The sequence below is a fragment of the Lindgomyces ingoldianus genome, assembly GCF_010093535.1.
Source record: "Lindgomyces ingoldianus strain ATCC 200398 unplaced genomic scaffold BDR25scaffold_34, whole genome shotgun sequence".
Taxonomy (NCBI): Eukaryota; Fungi; Ascomycota; class Dothideomycetes; order Pleosporales; family Lindgomycetaceae; genus Lindgomyces; species Lindgomyces ingoldianus.
The window spans coordinates 247,326-272,539 of NW_022985195.1; the positions used below are offsets into that span (position 1 = coordinate 247,326).

Here is a 25,214-nt window from a genome sequence, read left to right on the forward strand (position 1 = left end):
ATACTTACTATGATACCTTACGTAGTAATTGAACTAGACCTCTGTGAAGCTCTATAACCTTACTCGTGCACAATCGTGACAGCTAGCTTCTCTTAGCGCCCTAGCATATGTATATAGTTCCTACATTAAACAACCTTTAAAAGGTGTGTTTAATATTTAGTTTATTCTTTACATAAACTAAGTAGCATTTAGCTTTTTAAAGAGCTATAATACTATTTATATATCTTGCACTATATATACCTCTAACCCTGTCTACTAGGACTGTTTAACCCTGGCCTCTCTACTGCTGCACATAGGGCAAACCACAATCTAGTCACTCTATATCGTCCTCTATTAGCCTAATAGCCTGTACGTAGGACTGTACACCCTACTGGATTGGCCCCTTCTATCCGTCCTATCATCCCCTAGGAATACCATCAGACCCGAGTGCTTCCTGAAGCAAGGATTGTAACACTAAGGCTACACTAACATGTAAATAGTGGCATAAACACGCTACTTTAGCCCTTACACGCGTTAGAGACTGCAACCTTAAAAAAGTCTACTTTAATTATATACTACTTACTTTTAAGCTTTATTAATTAAATTGTAACAGTTAAAAATGTAGTTACGTTTATTTGCCTTATGTAATTGTAGGTGGAGCAAAAGTATCAATCGTACTACTTCCTGTTGGAAACGCTGATCCCTACCTCATCAGCATCCACCCAGGATGTGTGCTTCTCATCTGCTTGCCTGTTATTCTGCATTTCATTTCAGTGACTCGATGTCAGCTTTTGTTTCATCGGATTAATGGGCATCTAATCTTGCTGCTGTTCGAGACTAGCACCACGGAAGCGGTCATAATTACCCGACGCGCTTTTGATAGGCGATTAGAAACTTAAGGTGTCTTAAGGTGTCGTTGGCTTGCTATCGGCCATGACGTTAAGCAGTTTGTGCTAGCGTGGGCGAATGTTAAAAGGTTTCAGATTGAGCCCTATCAAACTTCGACCAGCAACTGGGTTGCGAGGGAGGTGGAGGAAATGGTTCTCGAGCAGAAAGGTAGCATGACGCAGATTCGGGGAACAGTTAGCGTTGAGCGACACTATACCGATGCGTAAAAGTGAATGTCATGGATCTGCAAGGCACTACAGGGCTGTTGGTGTCGGTGCTGGTGTGCCGTGGTTCAAAGCGGATGGAGGGCAAACATTAGAAGGTGTGGTCACCTAGACCATGAACCTTAGAACGAAAAGCCCTTCCGAAGTTTAAATTTTCCAGGTACATATGCAAGGGCTAGCGTGTCAGGATTCTCTTATTACTTATAGCATTCATCATCACAATCTGTCCCCAAAGCAACCCATTAGGAACTACTTCACTCAGAACTATATCGACAAATGCCACTAATCACTCAATCAAGAGACTTCATCCATCAATAGTCAACCACCAACCACCTACCAGAATTGCCACTCAACGCCGCAAACATGAAGGCCTTCCTATCGAGCCTCTCACTAGCCAAAGACATCAGTGCCATGAATAATGCTCCACCTGCAAGGAGAATTGCAATTCGAGTACGACCAAAGCCACCAAGAATCTCATTTGCTCACACATATTTTGCAAGGGCTGTCTTGATACGTGGATCAAAAAGTCCAAGAACACGGGACCGCGGTGCTTTGTCGAATTCTACAAAGTAGTGAAGGAACAGTGGCGAGAGGACTGGCATGGTTCACAACTAACAGTATCAGAACCCTGACAAAAAGAAGAACGTCGACGATAAGCTCACACACAGCGCCTTGGACTCTTACTAGGATTTTTTGTGTATAATTTACTGTAGATAGTGACAGTTCAGGGTGACATAATTAGTTTCATGTGTTAATATTGGGGCCTGTGCTCTTGTAATAAGGGAAATATGGAATTTGTGCCATCCATATAATTTCCAATTCCCTCTGCACCCATCCTGACTTTTGAAAATTCGTACCCAACATCAACCGCCAAAAACACCCACCAAAAGCATCCATCAACTATGTCCATCAACAACGTCTATCAACACCATCCACCAACAAGCTATCCATGAACCCTTCTCCAAGCCCTCCAAATACCGTCACCACCCACAAATCCTTTATTCAACATACAAAATTGGACATCAACCAAGCTTCAACCCAATCGTTCATCCCGGGCCTTCCACTCGCAGCTAGAGTATGGACATGTCCCATCTGCTGTAGCTCCTACAATATATGCCACCAACCCTGCCAAAGCCTTGGGTGCCACCACAGTTTCTGCAAGTCGTGGCTTCAAGGCTGGGTCACTGGCGAGCAGGCCAATAACCGCAGGTGTCTGGTGTGCCGGGCTGAATTACTTCCTGCAGACTCCCGGCGGAATCTAGCATCGCAATAACGGCTGGGGCGTCGCTGAAGCCCTGCTCGATACCTCCCGAGGACACATTTCGAGTCGGCTTCATTTCAGGGGATTCAAGGATATCTGGTGACATAATCGACAATGACAGGAGCCTATAGCCAAACGTAACACATCACAGAACGGCGTGAATCAGCGGATTCTCGATCATATACTGCAAGTGGCACAGCCAGCTGTGTAGAGACAGGAAATGCGGCCCCAGGAGCAAGCTCTAAGGGTACAAATGAGGCAGGGGGTTATCAAGCAACCCGGGAGTGTGAGGGAGATGCATATTTGCAAAGACGATAAGACCCTGGGAGTTCTAAGGTGTGTGCAGATCTTCGGGACGGCTTATAAGAGGAGTTTGAGAGAGGAATCTGCTTGTTACCCTTCGTGAAGGTGTTAAGGAAGGTAAATTCCTACTCTATAGCAAATCTACATTCAACTTGATATGGGATTTCTTGTACTACCTTTGCTGCCTTAGAAACTGGGGTACTTCCGGATTCTAAATATCATGGTATATTCATATCTCTTTTGGGAAATTCCTAGGGAGATATTGGTGTGCTAAACTTGCTAGAATTAGAGGTTAGGTAATATGAATGTTATTTTCCATGATCAGCAACGTCCTGTGCTGAGATACCCTTGCACGACTGCAAACGAATTTTCTGCCGTTGGTACTATTTGAGATATGTTTAATAAGATTTTCATTCTTGCATATAGTAACGTTATTATTTCCTTAGCACATTTGTGGCTTGTCGATACAGCATTCGCGCCTCCCTTGGTCCAGTAATAGTAAGGGATTCGCCTTCAGTACCTCTGGCTGAGATTAGCCAAAGAGCTTCAGTAGTGGAACCTACTGCTATAGAACCTAACTCGGACTGCAGATCGCACGCACTCATCGAGTCCGCTTCGTGACCTAATGCGATATGAAGGTGAGGGGTAGTGGTTGAATAGCACCACAATGCAGAGACAATCATGACCAATGTATGCTGCACACCAGCAGCGCGAACCGTTCGTAAGTAGCCACTCATAACTTCTCCAACTTCACATCATGCATAGAATCTTGGCTTAGGCAAAACGAACACGGTCACTCATTCTAGGAGGAAGTAGACGTTTTAATTCGATGCCCCCATTCTTTATTCTTTCCAATAGCATCTGAGAACTATGATTGCTTCTAGCGAGGCATTTCATGCTCTAGAAAACACGTTCGCATTTCCGAAAGCGCAAATCTACCAGAAGATGAGTGTTGAGCTAATTGATTCCCAAATGAGGACTCGACCATTGTCTCCATAAGCTTCACCCCTGATGCTTTCGACACATAGATTTTCCCATTATAGGCTTGGGAGCTGACCTACTGTAAAACCTATGTATGCTTCTCTGTATGAAAATTGTTTAGGCGGACTCATAACCAGCTTCATTGCTTATTTTCGACACTAGCGTGAAGAGGACTGTCACCGGCAGGAGACAATGCAGCTAAGCCTGTTCATTTTAATTCCCACAAGCAACCGTGCGTCTCTTTGCGACTAATTTCCAGTCCCGCAAAACAAGCGGAGACCTTCTTGTCAGGGTAGCAGATTTGTTCCCCGTAGAACCCCCACGTCTATTTCGCAAATTTCTCTCTTCAATATTCCTACTGGGGAGGAGGCAGGCTCTATACCGTACCTCGAATTCCTTTTATTCTAGCAGCAAAGCAAACTCCACAGTGGAGGGTTCATGCTACTTTATTCTGAAACCGAAACCGAAACCGAAACCGCAGCCCGCCATATGGTTAGAACTTTCGCGTATCCATTGCAAGGCGGACTACCACCATCAAGCCAGACTTTTGTTCTCACAGGAGGACACAACCATAGCATGATTGCCCGCGTGCTTTGTTCTCACAAGCGGAGCCCAGCCACGTTTTCGCTCTCACATAGTTTTAATCCTCCAGGCGGACTACAGCCATGAAGTTCTCAAGAATTTTAATTGCACCAGCATCTATTTTATGGGCAATATATCTTTTCGGCCACGGAATGCGCGGCAGGACCTGGTGTGTTCGACCAAGTATTCTTAGAGGAGCGGCGAAAGAAACATGGCATGAGGCGAAATTTCTCCTTTCTCAATTTTATAGACGCAGAGTATGAGCGCTTCCTTTTTTCTTTTTAGTGTCGGGTGCGTAGAACTATATTAGAGGATGGTTTGGTTATGGGATGCTTGATCATTTTTTTTTAGAGCAACAGCGATTGAAACCGGACATGGAGGTTAGAATAGAAATATTTTCGGCAGATGCAGAAGGTGGGTCTTGTGTCTCTTAGTTTTCAGTAGATTAAAGGGCACGAGAGGAGCGAGACATCAATTTAAACGAAAACATTTTTTTTTAGTTTCAGACGCAGAGCGCTTAGAGTAGGCCAATTATTTTGATTTCTTAGGTGTGGAGTACACTATATAGTGTCAGTGGCAATATTTCCTAAGATCTGGGGTGATATGTAGCTGTGGGGATAACGTAGGCTTGAAGGGGGTGTATCTACCTGTGATATGGGAAAGTGAGGGTATCACGTGATTTACCACAAATGTGAAGCAAAGGCGATGGATAAGGAGAGGCTTTGGGACAAGCAGGGAATTCGTGACATGATATGGGAAATGGTGAAGGGAACAAATCGGAGCACCTACCGGAAGCGAGAGCGAGCGTTACGAAAATAAAAAGAAAGACACCCACAGAGAGTGAATGAGCTGCAAGCATATATTCTCCGCAACGACCTACATGTTAGCCCTGTAACGACACCCAACCAAACTATAAAAGCACCACAGCCAGTCATTCCTAAGCCTCACTCTTCCGCTTCACTCTGTAAAGGTGCACCTGACCAAATGCCGAGCTCAGCAATCCAGCCACCAACCCTACCCAGACCCCCAAATACTTCCCAAAAGCCAGGATGTGGAGGCTGAGTCCAGGCCAAACATCCCACCCACTACCACGTTCCCGGGACTTCAGAAACCGGGCGTGAGCGTCCGTCAAGGAAAGGAACGAAGCTGACCAGCCAAGAATGAGGCCGCAACTGCGTTACCCTTGCTCTGACATACCCTGTCAGGTTACTGCCTCCGGCACGGTCCGAGCATAGTCACCTTACCCACATGTGGTGAGGGGGAGAGTCGGAGGTGGAGAAGGATAAGGATGAGGTGGATGCGGATGCGGATGACGTTGGATGGGAAGTGAGGAAACAGAGATAGCCGGATTAGGAAGGTGGGCGCTACTTATAGGCAGGCCGGGGTATGTACTAGGGTGTAGTACGAGTAGGAATATACATGAGGCGTTTAGAGCAGGAGAATGGTGAGCTTGGGAGAGAATGTTGCATTTGTGGATGGTATCGTAGCTCAGAATGTTGAGGGGAGGAAGTGGTCAAAGCTTCAAGATGTTTCGAAATGAATGATTGGTTGCTGGCCAAGGCTGTTGAAACAGCGTGTGGGAGAAGAAGGCATGTTGCATTGCTGGTAAATGGCATGCTGAGCGTTAAGGTAGCGTTAGATAGCCGCTACGAAAGCTCAGAAATAAAGGAAGGAGCTTCGCACTACTCGATCTCGGCTTCAATTGCTTGAAGTTGATACCAACCGTTCTTGCAGTATACGAAGAATATCTTGTGGCTGTTTCGGTAAATGAAAAAAACAAAACAGAACATGTTTCCTTCACAAGACACCCCTAACCTCGCATCACACATCACAAGGGGTTCGCAAGCTCCCCGGTATCACCCCTTGTCGTCCCGAATTAGCCAACCCAAAGGATGTCCGCGTAAAATCGGGAAGGACGCCCTGCCCTAGCGCCTCCCCGAGGCTGAGACTGGCTGACTCGGATGGATTCCGACCCATCTTGCCCGCTGTCAATCCTGTATCGGCAAGCCCGAACATGTGATGACACATGCAGGTGCGCGGAGGAAGGAGTCAAAACATCTGCAGGGGCCTGATGGCCTACCACAAAGGAAGAATGGGGAAAGCCGAACGGAATGCTGCCACAGATTCACGTTGTCCTCAGGGGTTGATTTGGTGGGTGGAATGTGAGTGGCGGCTATGCCGCACAATGGAGGACAGACGGGTGCGTGTGATCCATTGCCCTGGGTCTGAGGTCGCATGCCAGGGTTTCGGAAGGATTATTGGTAGTTGTAGTGACGCAGAACTCTGCGTTTTCCTGGGGGTGCGACGAGAAGCAATTGTTTTCTTCATTCAATCCCGACCCAATTATCCTCGGAGTAGCTCTGGAAGCATCTCTATTCTTGGAGGGCTCCGGAAGTGGAGAAGCGGAGATATGTTTGATGAGAACTTGATCCAGTCAACTGGTGCTGATGCAACACTCCCTTTGCTTCGCCGCAAAAACAAAGTATCTAGTAGTGCACCATCCCTTGCTGGCCTTAACCACCTCAAGAAGGATTGACAGTGTCGCAGAAGGAGATCCCGAGGATGTGGTTCCTGCTCGAATTAATAAAAGAAACACGCACAGTCAACACTATTCTTCGTGCACAGCCGATGTTTTCTGTTCGCCATGAAATGTGTCGGTGCAATTTCGCGTCTAACAAATGAGGGGTTCAAGGCTGCTACGGAATTACTTCTTCTAGGGTTCATGGCGCGCTTCTGGCCCCCTCGCATGAAAGTCGTGAGGGTCGCGATCGAGGGGCCAGCCGTATTGTGCCTTCAAGATGGCAATTTCAGCGGGCTGAGGGAGCCAGGGTGTCATCTTTATCCTCGGTCAGCATCTCACCTGCTCCGTAGTGTTTTGCCTTCGGAATCATTCCGCAAAAGTAGTTGGTATCGCTTGACTCGTGTTCGTGGGGTGCGTCGACGAAAAGTAACGGCGGCGACGGCGACATCGGGAGACCAGCTGAGCTGAATGAGCGAAAACGCAGGTTTTGACACATCCAAAACCGCTGGACAACTGAAAATGTTCCGACGCGGGCTCCCAATCACGCGGAGACGACCGGCTGTGGACTTTCGTCTCCCCTGTCCAGGATCCGAACTGTATTGGCGGAAGCTGACGTCGACCGTGAATTGGCCCGGCGGCGGCGTCGTCATGGCGTCTGCTGTGGAGCGCAGGTCCGGCTAAAGGGAGAAAGAAAGCCGCTAGTCAATGGGGCCATGGCGAGAACCGCGTTCTTGATGACTGGCTGTGTTCGTATTCTAGGAGCATGTGCTGGGAGGGCATGAACAACTGTGCGAAGAGATGCCGCACAGCATTCTCCTTGCCCAGGACATAGAGAAAAGCATGGTTAGTCACAGGCACAGCGAAGAGATGTTTCGACGTGTCCTGCAAGAGGAAATGTTGGCATCGTGTAAGATGCCCCGATACGTGTATGCGCGCATCATGGATGGAGATTGTCCTTCCCTTTCCCTTTCCCTGATGCCATCATAACACGATCGATATGATCGACGTCCCAATCCAGTCACGTACATGAACCCCTAATCAATCGCACAACCCGCACCTGCGAGGTGACGAGATTGCATCGCCGTGATGTGATTGAATATTCATCTAGGGTGCTGAGATCAGGGCGAGTAGCGCATGTCGATCCCCATCCCACTGCTCCGGTTGCTGGGTTTGCTTCTTCGCCGCCAACTTTCAAGCCACACATCCCCCGAGACGTGGAGTTTGACTCGTTCATGCGCCGTGATTCGACGCCTCGTGTCCACAGAAAAGGAATCTGGCATCAGTTTGATATCGTGACGAGTTTTGCAGATGTGAGGCTGTCTGCAAGCGTGCTGCGGGGCCTTGTGAGCTAGAGAGTGGTGGTGTCGTGGTGGTGTGCGCAGACGCCCAGCGCTGGCCTAGCTTTCTACACACTCTCAACGTCACACAACTCAGGACTGCCACTACAAACGGTGTACCAACGCAACACGATGGTGTCTTCGAAGAGTGAAGTGTGCGAAGCTTTTCGATGCTACTAACTAATCTCATACACTGTTTTTCAGTTGCTGCCCGACAGCGCCCAACCACGGCTGCTCCTGGGTATCTTTCACCGGCCTCATCGTCCATTCCTGCCAGCTCTAGCTCGAGGCCTAATACCGTAAGGCTTAAGTAGGGAGCCTAAAGGCGGCCAGTGTCGGATTCTCGCCGCCCAACTTTCATACTAAACACCTGCTCTTTTGGTCTGAGATGACAGTCTCCTGCAAGGATGGACAAACCACCAAGAGCGGAGCCAATAACTGGAGTCGGCGAGGCTGTGAAAGGCTGCTTGCTCCCCACACCCATCCATGCTAGTCAGCGCCTCCTTTGACCAGCCTCCTAAACTCCGTCATCTGCATTTATCATTACATATTCCCAGCGCTTGAATGATCGACCGATGCCCGCACCGGTCAATTCGGTCCAGTATTACAATGGGCCCCATGGAATCTCGACCGCAAAAGCAAAATAGAACCCAATCTCCCAAAAATGCCATGGAAAGACCCTTTCTTGCCATACGCGCCAAACCCAAGCCCCTTGTATTGGGCGACGCCCAACCATTCCAAATGTTCCGTCATCATTGTACAGCACCGGAAGGCCCCCAAACACCAAAATGCCCGGTGGCTTTTTGTTCCCAGCCTTCCATCTATTTCGCAGCAGGATCCGGAATGTGGAGCTAATGGCCGAGAGAAAAGGAAAGAAAATGTGCCGTGTGGTTGGAGCGGAGCCGCGTAGAATGCAAGAATAGACAATCCAAGGAAATGGAGGTGTATGCAGTGTATCATCCGGATTCGTTCCCCGTGCCGTAGCTGACGCCCATGGATGCCCGTCACGGGGAAAGTAAAACAAAAAAGTCCACTAAAAATGCAACATGCTCAAAAAAGGTACAAGGACAAGAACAGGACGATGCGGAAATAGCTATCAGCAGAGTGACGTCCTCGTTATTCGAGAAGTAGCAATTAGGTGGGGGTGTAGTCGTGCACGAGATCTTATGCGAAAACCCTTCGGCTGCGACCCATGCGCTATTAGGTTGGCGTTGATGAGGCGCCACCATCAAAAGCCACACGGGGATCAACATGACCCGGTTCGGCAAGCAGGTACTATCGTCTTCGGGATGTTGAGGCGGATGGTGCGCGCTGCGAGGCAGATGCTGAGCCGATGCCTGCCTCTTCCCACAAGTCCAAACAGGCCGTCAACACTGAGGGAGGTCAGAGGAAGGAACGTTGGAGGAGCTGGCGGATTCGGAAGTGAAAGTCGGTGTACTCACTGGCGATGATTTCTTCTTCCCACACACCCATCTGATAGTCGACCAGGCCGTGCTTCTCCATATTGTCGCAGTTTTTGACGAGCTGCGTGCCCATCTTCTCGAGGTAGTCCGGGTCGATCAAGGACTGGGGCGGCTGCGGGCGCTGGCCCGTAGTGATCATGTCCTGCATCACCTCCTTCTGACGCTGCAGCGTAGTAAGCCAGCAGTTGTTGAACTCCTCCCACAACTTCAAGCGCTGTGTGTACTGGTTCTCCTCGTCGCGTACTAGGCCTATAGTCAATCTCAGCTGCTCGTTCTGTTCTCGCCGGGGCGCTAGCTTACCGAGGGTCTCTGCCCAGTGCAGCAGCCAGTCGGACAGCCTGAACAGCTGCGCGGCGGCCTCACTCAGGCGGCCGTCGCGCGTGTACTCAAAGGTTTTCTTGAGCTCCGTCTGGTAGTTGTTGTAGAAGTCGTCGTACTCGTTGCCGCCCTGGTCGCCGTAGCTGGCGGGCGCGGGCTGGGCGTAGGGCCCTTGGGAAGGCGCCTGGGTCGGGTCGCTCATGCCGGGCTGAGTGTAGGAAGGCGCGAGTGGCTCTCGTCCGACCGGGCTTTGTTGTGTTGTATAGCCCATTGAGGGGTACTGGGAAGGGACATTCTGCGGCGCCAGCGCAGAGGCAGGCGCGCTCGTCGGGCCCCCCTCGCCGGGCACACCGTAATATTGCTGTGGAACAGGCTGGACCCCGAATCCGGTGCTGAGCACCTCTATAGCCGTGTTCTGCCGGGGCTGGTACTGTTGTACAGACTCATACGGCGATTGCGGTGTTGCAGACGCCTGCTGGCCCGGCACATTGTACATGACGTTGCCGCCATACTGCGAGTACTGCTGCTGTGACGCCCGCTGCTGCTCCGGTGTATACTCCTGCGTACCGTACGGCACCCCCGAGGGCTGGATCGAGGAGCCCACAAACTGCGAACCTTCGGCGTAAGCATAACCGTAACTCTGCGTCGCGCGACTCCCAGACGGCGGGGCGGTCGTCGGCGCCTGCGCAGCCAAGGGCGTCTGTCTGAAGCGGTCGGATGCGCTTACCACGGGATACTGGGCTGACGTCTGGAGAAGCCCTTGCTGAGTTGCGTAACCTGAGGGATTGGTCCGTTGTCGACGGTCATTGTTTTCCATCCCAGTCGACCGGCCTTTGAGCTGGAGGTTGAAGGGCGGATCGAGGGCCCGATACGCCAAGGGCGAGACTGGTGGAGTCGCGTAGTTGGCCAGCTTGTTGGCTTGCCTGAGGATTTTTGAAAATTCTAGAGAGGGAGCGGGATGTGATGTGGCGGGCGGAGGGGTAGACTGGAGAGACGACGTTGCCGTGGAGGAAGCAAGTCAAAAACACAGTCTGCTCGACGGACCGGTGTCAAAGGTGCGAATGAGAAAAAGGTAGACGGATGTAGTGAGGGACTGACGTTGAATTTCTGTGGATGAGAATGCTCGAAGCTCCAGACGAGTGGATATAAAAACCGTCCTGGCGCATCACACAGCACAGCCAATTGAGCCCAAAGCGCGAGCACTGAGCAAAAGAAGCCGGCGCAGAAGACCCACTGACACGCGTGAGCGCCCGCCAGGATATCCTCGGCCGGCTGCGACGAGGATGTTTAGCAGCAGAGGCTGGCAAAACCCGGAATCCGGATACCCGATATGGAAATGTTGGAGAAAACGTCGGCGAGAGGGTGGGCCAGCTAGACACGTAGCCACTTACTGACAGACCACCAGCCGTCAAAAGAAAAGCGTGGAGTAATGCTTGGAAGGCGTCTGGTGGTGGTGAGGCCAGGCACGGAGGGGGTCTTGTAGGGAGGTCCTTGCAACGCACCTCAAGATGCCCAAACAAGGTCGGGCGAAGAGGGCCGGTCTAATGGATCGTCTCAGCCAGCTCAGCGCTTCTGTTTCGGTGCGTTTACAGCCCTAATGGGTGTTGGCGTTCGTCACGATTGACGTCCTGTACAGCGCACAGGACGATATGGAGCAGGTGCAGAAAAGAAGTGAAGCGTTCGGTCCGAGTCAAGACAAAAGTGCGACAGTCCCTATATTTGTAAGCTCTGGCACGGCGCCCACTGCCCTGAGAAAGCCCTCAATGAAAAGAGTCGAGAGCGCGAAGCCCCATTGGGTGGCGGCCAGGGCACAGTTAAGGGCAGACAGCGTCACGGGCGGCGACGCGCAGGCTAGAGGGGGGAAGGGGACTGCGCTCGAGCAAGCCGAGGGATGGCGTCCGATTCGGAACAGGTCCTAGGGCTAGAGTGGGGGGAAGTAGTGGGAGCGGGAGCAGTAACTTGTGCAAGTGGTGACGAGATGTGATGAGGATGGGAAGAGGCAGACGCAGCCACATCGGCAAATGGCAGAGCATAGGCAGAGGAGAAGCAAAAGGAACTCGCCGGGATGTCACGGCGAGCAGAGGAGTCAAATAACAGGGACAGTCGGGGAGAACGAGCCAGGCCGTGTTGGGAGGGGAGGGTACCTGAGGGGTGGATGTGGCTTTGCGCCGGGGTGGGTGAGGATGGAGGAGACGAGGCGTGAGAGGCTTCTGGATGAGGAGTGATGACAGCAGTGTACCTTGCAAGTAAGTCTCCGATATCCGAATGATATGGTGGGGCTTGAGCTAGCATGAGGCCATGTCTAGCCACGGTTACAGATCGCCCTCGATCGACGGCGGCTGGGCAGGCATCTGCAGGGCTTCAAGGCGTGGACCTCTGGTATGCTCTGTCAGTCAGCACATCTCGCGCGGCGCGTCAGCGGACAATTGACCTCAGACAGCATCAGTGGACCACCCACTAGCAGGATGCAGGAAACAAGAGGTAGCGTTGCCGCTCTTCCCATCAGTCGACCGGGCCGGCCTGGGTTTCAATGGGTGAGATGCGGCAGAGAACCACCACAGCCTGCCCGGACCCGCTCCGCTCCATCCAGACTGCCCGCCCTGCTGCCATGCGACAGCTCTTCCAGCTGGGCTTGGCGGCCGAGGGTGGTGATGCGCCCGCGACGCCACAGGACGACATCATCCCGCAAGCTGAGCATGCACCTGGTGCAAGAGACTCCGCTTTGGCCTGTTCGTTGGCCGCCTGGCGACAGAGCATGCCACCAACAAAGGCAGTCTTCCAGAGGGCGCGCCGGGAGGCAGCGCAGCGTCGCAGAGGTGTTTCATGCACGAGAGGAGGGCGCTGATTCGTTTCTGCGATTGTCAAATCATCAGACGTCTATCCAAACGGTTGCAGCGTCATCTCTGGCATCCATGAAGCCATGGTCGTGAATGTCGCTGGGCGAGGACGGCAGGGAGGCGGCGAGGGCTGACCGTGCGATACGGGACTCAGGGGGCAATTTCGGCATCGACTCGACCAAGCTCTCGCTCATCTCTCGCTCATCTCTTTGATGCGGGAGCCCGCAGGGATTCACAGCGCGTGGCCGATCCTCCACTCCACTTGCCACAGCCTCCCTCGCCGATCCTGAAGGGTGCCGAAGCAGGGCGCCGCTCCCTACTGGCTGCCGCGCTGCTGTTTCGCGTTTGCCCGCCGGCGAGCGTCAGACGCGACTTCAGAAGCTCATTTCTACGTACAGTCCAGACGTGCTTTTGCTGCAGAGGCAAACAAAGGGAGATGCTGGCCGAAGGGCGTCCTGCAGCTCTGAGTGGAGCCCGCACAGTCGACCATTAAGTTCAATGCTGGGCCTTCCTTCCGATGCAAGTCTTGCGCCGACCGTGCTTCATCAATACAGTACCCTCCTTCCAAGGAGTTTCCCGTCCAGCTTCTAGTCAAGAGGTGGTCTCGAAGTGTGCAGTCTTTGCTTCCGCGCCAGTCCCATGTAGTTGCGTTATTTCCGACCGTTGTCGCAACCATGAATATCACAGTTCACGTGGCATCTCGCAGGGGTCTCCTTTACAGTTGCGACTCCACCCGACCATTTCTCCGACCTCAAACACACACGCATGTCGCGCGCAGACAATGGGCAACCGTCAAATGAAACAGAGCCGTCGATAAATTTAGCGGTTGCTCCAGCCCACCAGCCCACCATCTCCACTTACGATCAGACACAGACAGCCATCAAGGGCGTCATCCGATCAACGGCGATCGCTAGCGTAGTCCTTTCTTCGCACATCATCCGATGTGACGCGAAATTGCAGGCCCACGTCGAACACATTTTCTTTCGAGAAGGTTTCATTTCGTTCGAGAAGCTCTCCTGTGGTGCCCTTGCCCTGCCTTGCCTTGCGTTTGACGGGAAATTGCAGCAACGCCTCCCGCTGACACCCGTCATCAGAAAACGCATGTGTCTTGTGCCACCGACTCGCAATATCAAAATCTTAACCAGACGCGGCACGCGATGGCTTCAGGCCTTCAGCAAACGAAAAAGGCTTGACTTGCTGGTCGCTCAAAATTGAGTTCACACCAGCGGTCGATCAGGAACGGCCGTTATTCTGCTTCTGGCCAAAATGCAACGTTCGAGCATATCCCCTGGTTTTAGCCGTTGAGGCTGCGCGAGTTGCGCTGCCGCTTAATTGCCGGCCTCGATCTGGAGGCGATACGCGTGCGAAGCGAATGATTGCCAAAGTGCGGAGGCGTAGGGCGAGGAAGGTGATTGGTGTGCATTTTGCTGCATTTCTGCCATTGGGCAGGGCCCTTTCGAACTTGTCTGCCCGGCCTTGTTGCTCGATTAACATATTAGCGATGTAATGGGTGTATGTCGTACGGGTAAACCGTCGACGTCTGCTCGCTCTACACGCCGCACACGACACGACCTCAGACTTGGCTGCCCGCGATATTAGCCACCCTGCTGACTGGCTGGAGCGCTCCTGCGGGCGTCACATTTGCCCATGCACGTCTCGCGGCTTAGGCAAAGTCATCTTGCGTGCCGCGCAGGACTAACTTACGAATCCGAAAGCTTCTGCGCGCCGGTCAGGGAGAAGTTACGAAAGTTTCGTCTGAAAAAGGAACACGGTCCAGAGAAATGATCTGATTATGACGTTTTGGGCCATCGACACCAGGATTGCAGTTACGATGCCTAGCGCGATGCGCAATCTTAGACCTCTCAGCGCTCAACACCAGTGCAGGAAAAAGGAGAAAGTTCTGAACACCCAGGATTGCGATGGCTGGCGTAACGTTCGTGCAGGCGCAGACCAGCAGCAGAACCTTGACGAACAGACAGCGAAGTGTTCGACCAGCAGCCGTCCGTCAGGCAACAAGATATTTCACGCAATTGCATGTGCTGCTAGGAACATGACTCCAGACTCCAGATTTCTCCTGCCCTGTCACGCCCAATCGAAATATCGGCACGGAACGAACGCATGAAAGGGCTGACAGGGATCGGAAGAACAAGATGCCGTGACTGGTTCTTTCTCTTTCTGCAGCGCACGTGCAGCGGCCCGGTCTGTCGGGTCGCCTGCTCAACTTGATACAAACTGCACTTCTCAAACCGAGGCATGATTTGCAAAGCCGACCAAGATTTCTTCTTTTGCGGCAGGAGTGCTGTGCGTCAGTGTTCCCCGGATGCCGCTAAAGATCACGAGCGCAGCACCTCCAAAGAGAGAAGGTTGTTCGTCAGAGGGGCCTACATTTGAAACAAGTACCGGAATTCTGGTCAAGACAGTTTCAACTACCGACTCCAGGATTGTCGTATTCGGAGGCAAGGCATGACAGCGAAACAAGCGGTAATAGGGCAGTGGACAGTGGGCAGAGGTTGCATTATTGTACCGCAGCTTTAACATTCGTCTTTACGTGCAGCTCGACGAAGGATCAAACATGCCTATCTACTAATGATGGAAATGCTGGGCAGAAGGATGCAGTCGATACCCGCATGCTCGCTACAGTGTGCGCTAAATCATGTCGGGCTTAATGTCTGTCGCCTGGAATAGAGGGATCACGGAGCCGAAGTTTCGACAGTGCGGCTCCGACTCCGGCTAGTATAGATAAAGAGGTGGCTGGAGATCAGATGTACAAGAGCAATCTACATGGAGGCGAAACAACACATCAACGCTTGACCCAAGTGGGCATTTTGCGCGCCTTGACGTGGCCAGGCTTTTTCCTTTCCACTTTCCGCGGATCGCGGGTAATGCAGCCAGCTGCACCATGAAGCAGTTAGCGCTCGGAGTCTTCGGGTGGGTGAGTGGATAGGTGGTGGATGACTAGTGGAAGAGAAAGCAAGGGAGTGGTGAGGCGTTCCCTACATCAGATGAACTGCGCGTTCGCATGAACAAAAGCGGCGCCACGCCGAGGGCGAGCGGAATAGTTGAAGAAGAAAGGAAGGAAGGGGGGATACGGGTGATGATAGGAATAGGAGACCGGTAACTCCGACTCACCTCGTCGCAACGCCGGTTTCAATGCCGGTTCGTGCACCAGTAGTGCTTTTGCAACCGCCAACGTCAAAGCCTCTGCCTGTCCGGTGACGCCGCCGCCAGCTGTCAGACCCCAGACGTTGTATTTGTCGAGCCGTTGAGTAGCCTTTAGTGCCCAGACGACGCTCTCTCGGTCATGTAGTCGCCCAAAGAATTGTGTGAGGGATTTTCCATTGATCAAGACTTCGCCTTCACCTTCTACTAGCCAGGCTACTGCTGACGACGTCTTCCTCCGCCCGACACCTTTGGCGCGGCCTAGTTCATCAATGATGCCGGGTTTGGGCTTGATGTCGCCAGGCTGGCTGGCCTTTTTATACCGCTGCATTGCCTGGAGGACCTCCTCGGGCATCAAGGACGGGTGAATACAGTTCAGTCGGCGAAGAATATGAATCATCTTGTGGAAGCGTTGGGTTTTGACTGGCTCGTTGGTCATGATGCGGTACTGGTCGATTGTCTTCCACGCGACCTTTGGGGCCTCTGAAGGCGGGACGACAGGGAGGGTAGCAACTTTTCGGAGCAAGGCCTGAAGGCTGATAAAATCATCGGTGAAGGTGGGCTTCGCGCTGAAGTAGGATGGTGATGCGGGCACCACGCGCAGTGTCCGGAGCAGCTGCTTGCCTCCTCCCTTTCCACCTTTCGCATCTTGCTGCTCGAAGTTAATTGGAGGTGCAGCTGTGAATTTCTCGGGTGTATCGTTGACGAGCTCAGCATGGCGTGGGGCGCTGGTTGATATGCATCTTATCGTCGATAGTTGGCAGCGCCGTCGCGGATATCGAATGGTCCGATCGCATTGGGGGCGTGGTAGGTTTCCAAGGGACTCGATAGCCCGTCGGAGGCTTTGTGAGAGCTCTCCCCGCACCATTGGGGATGAAGTGGAGCTGGGAGTGTCCAGATTATGGAGCTAGAATAGGTGGTTGATAGCTTTCACGGGTGTTGTGCCATCTATCAAGAGGCTGGGCAAATTTTGGGATGAGGATGCGCCGACTCTGCCGAGCTAAGCCATTTGAGGCCTAGCATCAGCCGTGAAAAAGATTGCACACAAAATCCGGAGGCAGCACCCCCGCCAGCCTCAACAACACCTTCTCCCCACGTCCCCCCCTCCCCCCTTCCCCGCTTCTGTGCACTAGAATTCCTGGCTGTGCTGCTCAATAGAGACACTCCATCTCCATTATGTCCTTCGGAAAGCTCTACTCGTACACCGTAAGTCCCTTCAATCACCCTCCTCTGAAACCTTAATGAGTCTTAACACCACTTCTCCAGGGCAATCCACGCACCACTTCCCTTGTGGCCGTTGCGAAGGCGAACGGGCTCCGTGTCGAATTTGTTCCCACTGAGCCGGCCAAGGGTGTCTCCGCTGAGTACCTGAAGCTCAACAAGCTCGGCAAAGTCCCTACCTTTGAGGGCGCTGACGGCTATGTACTCACCGAGTGCATTGCCATTGCGGTGTACCGTAAGTACAATGCATTTATTTGCACTCGCTTGCAGGATGAGATGTATTATCATTACAGTTATCCCTGTCTGAACACCAAGTGTTGAGAATCTTAAATTCTGATCTCAAGCAAATTCCCCTCCAATTTGTTCGGTGCTCTTCATGACTCAAACTGACATTTTTAGTGACCTCCCAGAATGAGAAGACTACACTCCTAGGCAAGACCAAGCAAGACTACGCCTCCATTTTGCGATGGATGTCGTATGCCAACAGCGAGATTCTCCCCGCACTTGGTGGCTGGTTCCGCCCCATCATTGGCCGCGACCCCTACAACAAGAAGAACGTCGACGAGTCCCAAAAGGCTGCCCTCAAAGCTGTCAAGACTCTTGAGGAGCATCTCCTCGTCCACACATATCTCGTTGGCGAGCGTCTGACTCTCGCTGACCTTTTCGCTGTCGGCATCATGGCTCGTGGATTCCAATATTTCTTCGACAAGGCATGGCGCGCCGAGAACCCCAACGTCACTCGTTGGTACGAGACTGTCTACAACCAGCCAATCTACTCTGCTGTTGTTGACAAGCTCGAGTTCATTGACGAGGCCATCAAGAACGTCCCCCCAAAGAAGGAACCTGCACCAAAGAAGGAGCAGCCCAAGAAGGAGGCCGCACCCAAGGCCGCGCCAAAGAAGGAGGTGGCCGCTGAAGAGGAGGAGGAGGAGGAGAAGCCTGCACCAAAACCTAAGCACCCACTTGACCTGCTACCCCGTGCTACATTCGTCCTGGACGACTGGAAGCGGAAGTACTCCAACGAGGAGACTCGTGAAGTTGCCCTTCCGTGGTTCTGGGAGAACATGAACTTTGAGGAGTACTCCATTTGGAGGGTTGACTATAAGTATAACGACGAGTTGACCATGACCTTCATGACATCCAACTTGATTGGTAAGCAAGCATCTCCTCCATATGCATGTATCTAACTAAATTCCACACAGGCGGCTTCTTCGCACGTTTAGAGGGCAGTCGCAAGTTCATTTTCGGCGCTGCATCCGTCTATGGCGTCACGAACGACTCGGTCGTGCAAGGTGCGTTCCTGATCCGTGGCCAGGACGCTCTGCCCGCTTTCGAAGTCGCTCCCGACTATGAGAGCTACGAGTTCACCAAGCTTGACCCCACCAAGGCGGAAGACAAGGAGTTTGTCAACGACCAGTGGGCGTGGGACAAATCCATCACTGTCAAGGGCAAGGAGTACCCGTGGGCTGATGGTAAGGTCTTCAAGTAAACGCTTTCTGTAACCAGACGGCGTGCTTAGAGGCAATTGAAAATTCATGAGTGTTATGATGATGGTACATGGTAACGAGGGATGATGGATGGCTAGATGGATGAATGAATAGGATTCAGGCAACTAGCTCTTGGTACATTAACACGAATATACCACCAGTCAGACCGACCCGTCGGACACACAGAGGCTGTCTGAGAAGTTTTGCATACCCAGCGTCTCCACATATGATATGATATGTTAGCTCGTTTAGCTCATGGGTAGTGTGGCATGGGATGCATACTCTACATCCGCATGGCACGCGACGGCAAGCATAGCTTCCTAACCCCGCCTCTGATCCTCCTCCGGTCCAGGTTGGGCCTTGAGGATTATGCCTGAGTCGCCTAGCTCCCTGACTTCCAAATAGTTGGACTCGGATTGGAAATCCTCAGATCTATGTGCGAAGCCGCTTGGTGGCCTGAAAGATGCGATGGAGTTCGGATATTGGAACCAGGCGCCGGGAATCCGCCGCATTGCTGTTGGATGCCTTTGGTGGATGGACGGGTGGGGCACGCCTTGTGACAGAAATGACATGTGAGGATGACAGCGGCCCAGGCGGATGTCGGAATCCTAACCTCAGCCTGACGGAGAGGCTCTGGGTGTGTGTTTCTATCTCTGCAAACGTTGAATGGCCATTGTCTTGAGCGCAGAGGTCACATTGTTGGCGTGTTTGAGGTGGACTCAGATCTGGGTTCGTCTCGTGTTCTCCTGCCTTCTTGAACGCGGGGCTCTGGAGATGTGGCGCCAGCCAAGCAGTCTGATTGGCTAATACACACCCCGGCCTTGTCCTTGACCTCGAGCTCGAGTCTGTTCTGGCTTTCGACAACACCGCTGAACGTGCGACCGACGTTGGACCTTTTTCTTTCGCGCGCATTCTGCACAACGGAAGGCTGATCCGTAAGACATAGATTTCACGCGAGAAGTTGCCGGCTCTGGCCCTGGAGCGGCCCTGGAGCGGCGCAAACCAGCAAACAATAGCGCAACTATCTCCATCGCATTCCGCTACTTCCAGCTCCAGTCAGGGCAGAGACCTACATATTCACGACAATCAGTTTTACGCAAAGACGAGAAGCACTTGTAGATATATTTGCGCTTCTGCGACGACGATTCTATCCTGCATAAGGTCAGGGTATCACGAGAGTGCCCGAGTCAACACGTGGCTGAGACAGGGCTCGAAAACCCAGCTTCTACGAAAACCCGCAAGTCTCTAGAAGAATAGGAGAGTGAAGGGTGGGAAAGAGGCTGAGTCAGGTCGGGTTATCCATCGCGACTGCCGAGGAGGAGAAGGCTTGGCTGTATTGGAGAGATTTAGGAGAAGGCAGGGAAGAATGAAAGAGAGTGAGCGACTGAGGGAAGTGAGGAGGTCGACGGGACATGCGGGAGAGCCTTCTATTCAGGTTATTTGCTTGGTATGTGGGCGTTTTCTTTTCATTCATGAGTTAGATGGGATGTGGAGTTGGTGAACACTGCTTTTCCGTCTTTTCACATAGGCACAAGTTCTTGTCAACGTTTTCATCTTGACAAACGACAATATGCGCCTAGCCCATCTTTCAAGCGAACCGCAAACTAACTGATCCAGGGCTCCGGTGGTGGTCCAAGTGAAGACAACGTCACCGGCTTTCTCGTCCGTTCTACGGCTTCAAAATGGGCCAAAAACTCAGTTCTCGCTGTCGATGCAGGATCACATCTAGCAGCCATAACACGCATTCTAGAGCGAGAATTCCCGCTTGTATCCTCCATTACACCAGCCCCCGCCACGCAGAACTGTAACGACAACGACCAGGATCAAGAATCACCGTCTCCCGGACACGTGAATGTCAATGTCTCGACGCCAGACTCAGACTCCTGTGCGGAATCACCAACAGGCTCAGAACAGGTAATAGAGCCAATCCTCACTACTCTAGAGAACGGCCCCTTTGCCGGACTCCCGTTCCCGCATAGGAGCGCTAGGGCGAATGCGCTGCATGTCGTCCGAGAGCATGTGTCCACATATCTTATCACACATCCACATCTAGATCACGTGTCTGGTTTTGTGATCAACACGGCTGCCTTTCACAACACATCACGTCCGAAACGCCTCGCTGCGCTTCCGTTCACAGTGAATGCGATAAAAACACATCTCTTTAACAACGTCGTGTGGCCAAATCTTACAGACGAAGATGGAGGTGTAGGACTCGTGACCTTCCAGCGGCTCGCCGAGGGTGGCAATATCGCGCTCGGCGAGGGCAGCGGCAGAGGATACATCGAGATTTGCGACGGCCTGGGCGTGAAAGGATTCAAAGTCAGCCATGGTCATTGCATGCGCGGCCCGGGACACGTTCATCGGGGGAGCAATGCGAATATTCCTGAGACACCAGGGATTCAGCATGGAGCCAATCACCCTCATACGCACCCGGCGATGATTCCAGCTGGGGCAACAGAAGGCCAAGATGGCAGGAGCCTAAGTTTCTCACTACCAAGTCAACCCGGTACACCGCTATATACAGGAAACGTACCACCAGAGACAGGGAGAACGGCGAGCGTCTCACAAACGACCGGCGGATTTGTCGAACCGTGCGTTATAGACTCCACCGCGTACTTCATCCGCACCGAATCCACCCCCCATACGCCTGCCCGCGAAGTCCTAATTTTCGGCGACGTCGAACCGGATTCGGTGTCGTTGTCGCCACGAACCGCGCATGTCTGGGCGGAGGCCGCGCCGAAGATTGCGGCGGGGCTGTTGACGGGGATTTTCATCGAATGTAGCTACAACAACAGCCAAGGTGACGCTGTTCTCTACGGCCATTTGGCGCCAAGACATTTAATCCAGGAGCTGCAGAACTTGGCGGAGATGGTTAAGGATGCTAGACGAGAGCACGAGAAAGAAAAGGAGGAGTTAAGGAAGGGCAGGAAGAGGAAGCGGGCCAGCAACGGTCTTCTCAGCTTGGATGGGCTTGTTGGAACGGAAGAGCGGGGAACGAGGAAGGCGAGCAAAACCCGCAATTTAGGAGGCATGGGGAAAGACGGGCTTGCGATGGAAGATGAAGCTATGACGGATTACGCGGCTTCTCCAACACCTAGCCGCCATACAGGAACGCAGACACCGACGAATCCGGTGACGGGTAGTTATGCGCATCCATCGGCGCCCTCAGCCCTCAATCTTGTGAACGTGAGTGCGGAACATCCAAAGGCGGTGCTGTCGGCTGCGTTCGATATGCCATTGAAAGGGTTGAAGGTCGTGGTTATTCACGTCAAGGATACGCTGGCTGATGGACCGTTGGTCGGGGAATCGATTCTGCAAGAATTGCAAGAAGGGGAGAAGGTGTTAGCGGAGCAGGGTAGGGGGTTGGGGTGTGTGTTTGAAGTTAGTAAGAACGGGGAGAGTTACTACTTCTAGAAAGATGGGGGATATGGCACAGGTTGTGGAAATAGAGATGGGGAGGAGTTGGCTCCGCAAGGAAGAAGCGAATCTGGGTAAGAGAGATCTAACATGGATTGCGGAAGAAACAGTATCATTGCTGGGCGTTAGCTCCAAAGCTGATTTGCCTGATAGCGGCTTCGGCTGGATTTTTTGGCATGTTGATTGGGGCTTTGGCTTTGTGGCTATCTCCCTTCTGCTTCTGCTATGTCATTTGTGCTTACTTTTTCCTTTTTCTGGGCTATTAACGCTCAGATTCCCTAAAGGCCTACTAGCGAGATACTACCTTTGCTTGGCATCTCGAAGATGTACATAGGGTTGATGGGTGTTGCATTGGGAATGCCACTCTCAGGCCTATCTTTGCTTCCAAGTCTGGTGGGCATACCAGCATGAGCACAAACATGTAAGAATACAATAGACATAAGTTTCAGAACGTCTCTCTTCTCTTTTCTTATTCTCACTTTTCCCACCGTTGCTCGCCTTGACCTTCCCGGAAACTACACCACATGTGTTCAGTCCTTTCATGTATTCTGTTCTCGTTGGTAATATCCAAGTTGTTAGTATCCAGGCTGGCAACGTCCACCACGTTCTCAATTTCCAGTGTGCTAATGTCCAATTAACTAACATCGATATTGACAATGTTTAGGTTTTCAACGTCCTGTAGTCCCATATTGAGGACAGAGGCCACCATCTCCCTCTATATAGAATCCCCCACGCAGCGCATTGCTTGCATACACCAGAAACAACATCAACTATATCTTCAACACCAAACCTCCAACACTAGGATCAAAAGTACTAACCAAAACTTCCTATCCACACATCGTGCCAACAAACCACCACCACATTGTAGAGCAAAACAATCCTCTAGAGCCGCTGCGCGAAATAATTTAGGAAGGAATTCATGCCGGATATTGTCCTGCCGCGCTAGCACGTGTTCTACGTACGCCTTGTCCTCAATTGGGCTTGAAGTATTACCGGAGCACTCTGACCCTTTGTCCCGTTTGATGGGAATATAATTCACCCCCGACCTGCAATGCACTAGATACGGCGGAAGGAGTAGCAGCTACTCAACCCGTGGAGTAAGGTTAAGAGGTCGGTGTGAGTGATGTGCTGCGCATCTAGAGGGAGCTGCCAGGGGTGGTTAGGCGCTGTTGCCTTGCACTGATAAGTAATGACTATTCAGTGGCATTGCGCGCTCTGAGGAGTGATTTCTTTCAAGGTTCTCTTTGCTTAATAGTGAGTTCATGTTTTATAAGGCGGAGAGTCGTGTGTGCTAGATGAGAATGGTTCCCTTTGCGCAATTCGATGGGGGGGCTGGAAGTCGTCCTGGTTTCTACTCACTCAGTATTAGCTTCGAGATGAAATCGCTCAATCCCTCTTGCTATCTTTCTTAATCTCTAAACGGACTCCGCTCTTCTATCATCTCTAGTTCACAGGCATTAAACCCCTTGACCAGCTTTCCATGAAACACTTGGACACAGCGACAAGAAAAACCAAGAGGCTGCAGCCTCACAACAACTACCCCCTAATCATGCGTAAGATATATATGATGGTCATGTAATGTTGTATAGCCTGAGCGAGGCCCTCAGCTTCGGCTGTCTAGGGGGTGAAGAAGGGAAAGGCTGCTGTCGGAGGGTGTAAAAGCCATGGAAATTGTCGCCCACATCTACAAGAACTGGAACAAGAAATAGCAATAGAGGTAGAAATTGAGGGGTGAGCATCATCCTCAGCCAATGGTGGACGCTAATCGAATAGGAGAGGCTTCTTAAGTTTAGAAGCGGCTCTCTAGCTCGCAGTTTATAAAGGCCCCCTCTCCAATGCTCTAATCTTCAGTTTAGATCTCTATACGGTTGGAATAAAGTTACAACAGGGCCTTTTCATCTTCTGTCGTTCAGCTCCAAAAATGGCCATTTCGAAGCCCGACGACTTTGCTGCGAGGGCTGAAATAAAAACAGCCGGCAGGGTAACCATTTCTTAGACAAAAAAGATATACTGATATTAGCCATGAGGGTGGGACATATTTTCTAGGTTGAGGAAGTGATTTGCGGAAAGTCTGCTAGTCAAACCCGGGAGCAAAGGACATGGATGATGCATTGAGAAGATGGTGCGCACCATTTTGCTCCTATATGCGATATATTTATCTACGCTGCTAACATGCTGTCAACAAGCTCATCTATCCTATAAATGCGCACAAACCAATGATGCCACCCTCTGCCAACGATCTTCCTTCTCAAATGCGGCATGCCCTCTTCATCCATCCACGTCACGTTTTCATTCATATCAAACGCAGGTGATGATTGCGTAAGGCGTCCCACACAAGAGCTCCAAGCCTTAGTCTTCTCCGTAAACGCACCTATGCATGTTGTTCCTGAGGGTGCTTCTTCGAGGGCGATATAGACCATATCATCGGGGTGGAGTCGCATAGGCAAGCATGCTGTACCACGTTGATTCTTGCGTGCCTTTGGTATCTTCGTGTCTATTCCTCTTTCCGTATGTAGCTCCGTCCGCAAGACCTTCACCCGTCCGGATTTCGTAAGGAAGGTTAACTCTTCAGTCGGGGCGTGTTGTGGAAGACCGGTAGCACCAGAAGCTCCGGCTCCTGCAGCAGCAGTATAGAGGTCGGAGAAGGCGCCGAGAAGAACTCCAGGTTTGCTACCGTAAGGGTAGGACTCATATTGTAGTATGTACAATGATAGTACAGAGGAAGCGATGGGAACCTTCCTATGCCTCTGAAGCTTCTTCGTAGCCGGTGGTGCTCGCGGAGAGTGTACTCTCGGTGGTTTGGAGAGTCTTTTTTCGGGCGGCTGGAGGAGCCTGCACTTGGAGGGCCTATGGGACGCCGATGGGTTCTGGGGCGGCATCCGAGCTTGAATGCTAGCCCAGGAATTAGATTTCGACCGTTCACGAGATTGTGAATATCGCTAGATTGTTGTCAAGCTTCCACTCCAGAGACCATGGATATCCTAGCCTTCGATACCTTGCCCAGTTCCGTACTTCAGTATTCCCCCCAACTTTAGGGGAATATTTTCTAGGAAACGAATGTAACACGAGATATTCTCACCGTACTTGTATAATATCTTAACGAACGTGCAATGGGAGTTGGAGTCTGAAGCGATCGTAACAATTCACCTTCGAAGGATTCCGACCCCGCGTTGGGGCTGTGCAAACTCTCAAACGCTGGCTCAAATATAAATAGGGCTCATAATGTCCTCGTCGAC

At 51.9% G+C, this 25,214-nt stretch overlaps 8 protein-coding genes across 8 annotated transcripts; 2 read left to right on the top strand and 6 right to left on the bottom strand.

Moving 5' to 3' along the window:
- Positions 1–1,842: 1,842 nt before the first annotated feature.
- On the bottom strand, positions 1,843–4,335 carry BDR25DRAFT_359644 (uncharacterized protein; the record flags this gene model as incomplete). The annotated part of the gene is made up of 17 exons (XM_033696128.1): positions 1,843–2,010; positions 2,047–2,122; positions 2,175–2,246; positions 2,277–2,477; positions 2,502–2,555; positions 2,604–2,683; positions 2,985–3,038; positions 3,105–3,177; positions 3,241–3,403; positions 3,441–3,535; positions 3,567–3,707; positions 3,764–3,809; positions 3,861–3,994; positions 4,082–4,161; positions 4,194–4,227; positions 4,271–4,293; positions 4,330–4,335. 17 exons carry the CDS (start codon positions 4,333–4,335, stop codon positions 1,843–1,845), a joined length of 1,500 nt encoding a protein of 499 aa, XP_033543119.1.
- Positions 4,336–4,370: 35 nt separating this feature from the next.
- BDR25DRAFT_359645 (uncharacterized protein) lies at positions 4,371–7,037 on the top strand (the record flags this gene model as incomplete). Its single annotated transcript, XM_033696129.1, has 16 exons — positions 4,371–4,475; positions 4,518–4,632; positions 4,886–5,024; positions 5,058–5,182; positions 5,211–5,345; positions 5,384–5,452; positions 5,483–5,544; positions 5,614–5,689; positions 5,720–5,847; positions 5,874–5,981; positions 6,023–6,234; positions 6,268–6,418; positions 6,449–6,612; positions 6,653–6,785; positions 6,821–6,973; positions 6,999–7,037. 16 exons carry the CDS (start codon positions 4,371–4,373, stop codon positions 7,035–7,037), a joined length of 1,914 nt encoding a protein of 637 aa, XP_033543120.1.
- A 37-nt stretch (positions 7,038–7,074) lies between these two features.
- On the bottom strand, positions 7,075–7,943 carry BDR25DRAFT_359646 (uncharacterized protein; the record flags this gene model as incomplete). Its single annotated transcript, XM_033696130.1, has 4 exons — positions 7,075–7,416; positions 7,464–7,555; positions 7,617–7,773; positions 7,797–7,943. 4 exons carry the CDS (start codon positions 7,941–7,943, stop codon positions 7,075–7,077), a joined length of 738 nt encoding a protein of 245 aa, XP_033543121.1.
- Positions 7,944–8,504: 561 nt separating this feature from the next.
- Positions 8,505–9,193, bottom strand: BDR25DRAFT_77078 (uncharacterized protein). The gene has a single exon (XM_033699017.1). The coding sequence runs from the start codon at positions 9,034–9,036 to the stop codon at positions 8,665–8,667; it is 372 nt and encodes a 123-aa protein (XP_033543122.1). The 5' UTR covers positions 9,037–9,193; the 3' UTR covers positions 8,505–8,664.
- BDR25DRAFT_77077 (uncharacterized protein) lies at positions 9,194–11,162 on the bottom strand. Its single transcript, XM_033699016.1, has 3 exons — positions 9,840–11,162; positions 9,519–9,788; positions 9,194–9,449 (listed from the first exon to the last, which is right to left on the bottom strand). The coding sequence occupies exons 1-3, from the start codon at positions 10,672–10,674 to the stop codon at positions 9,352–9,354; spliced, it is 1,203 nt and encodes a 400-aa protein (XP_033543123.1). The 5' UTR covers positions 10,675–11,162; the 3' UTR covers positions 9,194–9,351.
- Positions 11,163–15,203: 4,041 nt separating this feature from the next.
- BDR25DRAFT_306130 (uncharacterized protein) lies at positions 15,204–16,780 on the bottom strand. Its single transcript, XM_033690560.1, has 2 exons — positions 15,824–16,780; positions 15,204–15,586 (listed from the first exon to the last, which is right to left on the bottom strand). Exons 1-2 carry the CDS (start codon positions 16,719–16,721, stop codon positions 15,495–15,497), a joined length of 990 nt encoding a protein of 329 aa, XP_033543124.1. The 5' UTR covers positions 16,722–16,780; the 3' UTR covers positions 15,204–15,494.
- Positions 16,781–16,927: 147 nt separating this feature from the next.
- On the top strand, positions 16,928–22,409 carry BDR25DRAFT_293669 (uncharacterized protein). Its single transcript, XM_033688738.1, has 5 exons — positions 16,928–17,059; positions 17,120–17,309; positions 17,474–18,226; positions 18,277–18,551; positions 20,179–22,409. Exons 1-5 carry the CDS (start codon positions 17,030–17,032, stop codon positions 21,973–21,975), a joined length of 3,045 nt encoding a protein of 1,014 aa, XP_033543125.1. The 5' UTR covers positions 16,928–17,029; the 3' UTR covers positions 21,976–22,409.
- A 1,682-nt stretch (positions 22,410–24,091) lies between these two features.
- BDR25DRAFT_77142 (uncharacterized protein) lies at positions 24,092–25,100 on the bottom strand. Its single transcript, XM_033699018.1, has one exon. The coding sequence runs from the start codon at positions 24,855–24,857 to the stop codon at positions 24,138–24,140; it is 720 nt and encodes a 239-aa protein (XP_033543126.1). The 5' UTR covers positions 24,858–25,100; the 3' UTR covers positions 24,092–24,137.
- Between the last annotated feature and the right edge of the window lie 114 nt (positions 25,101–25,214).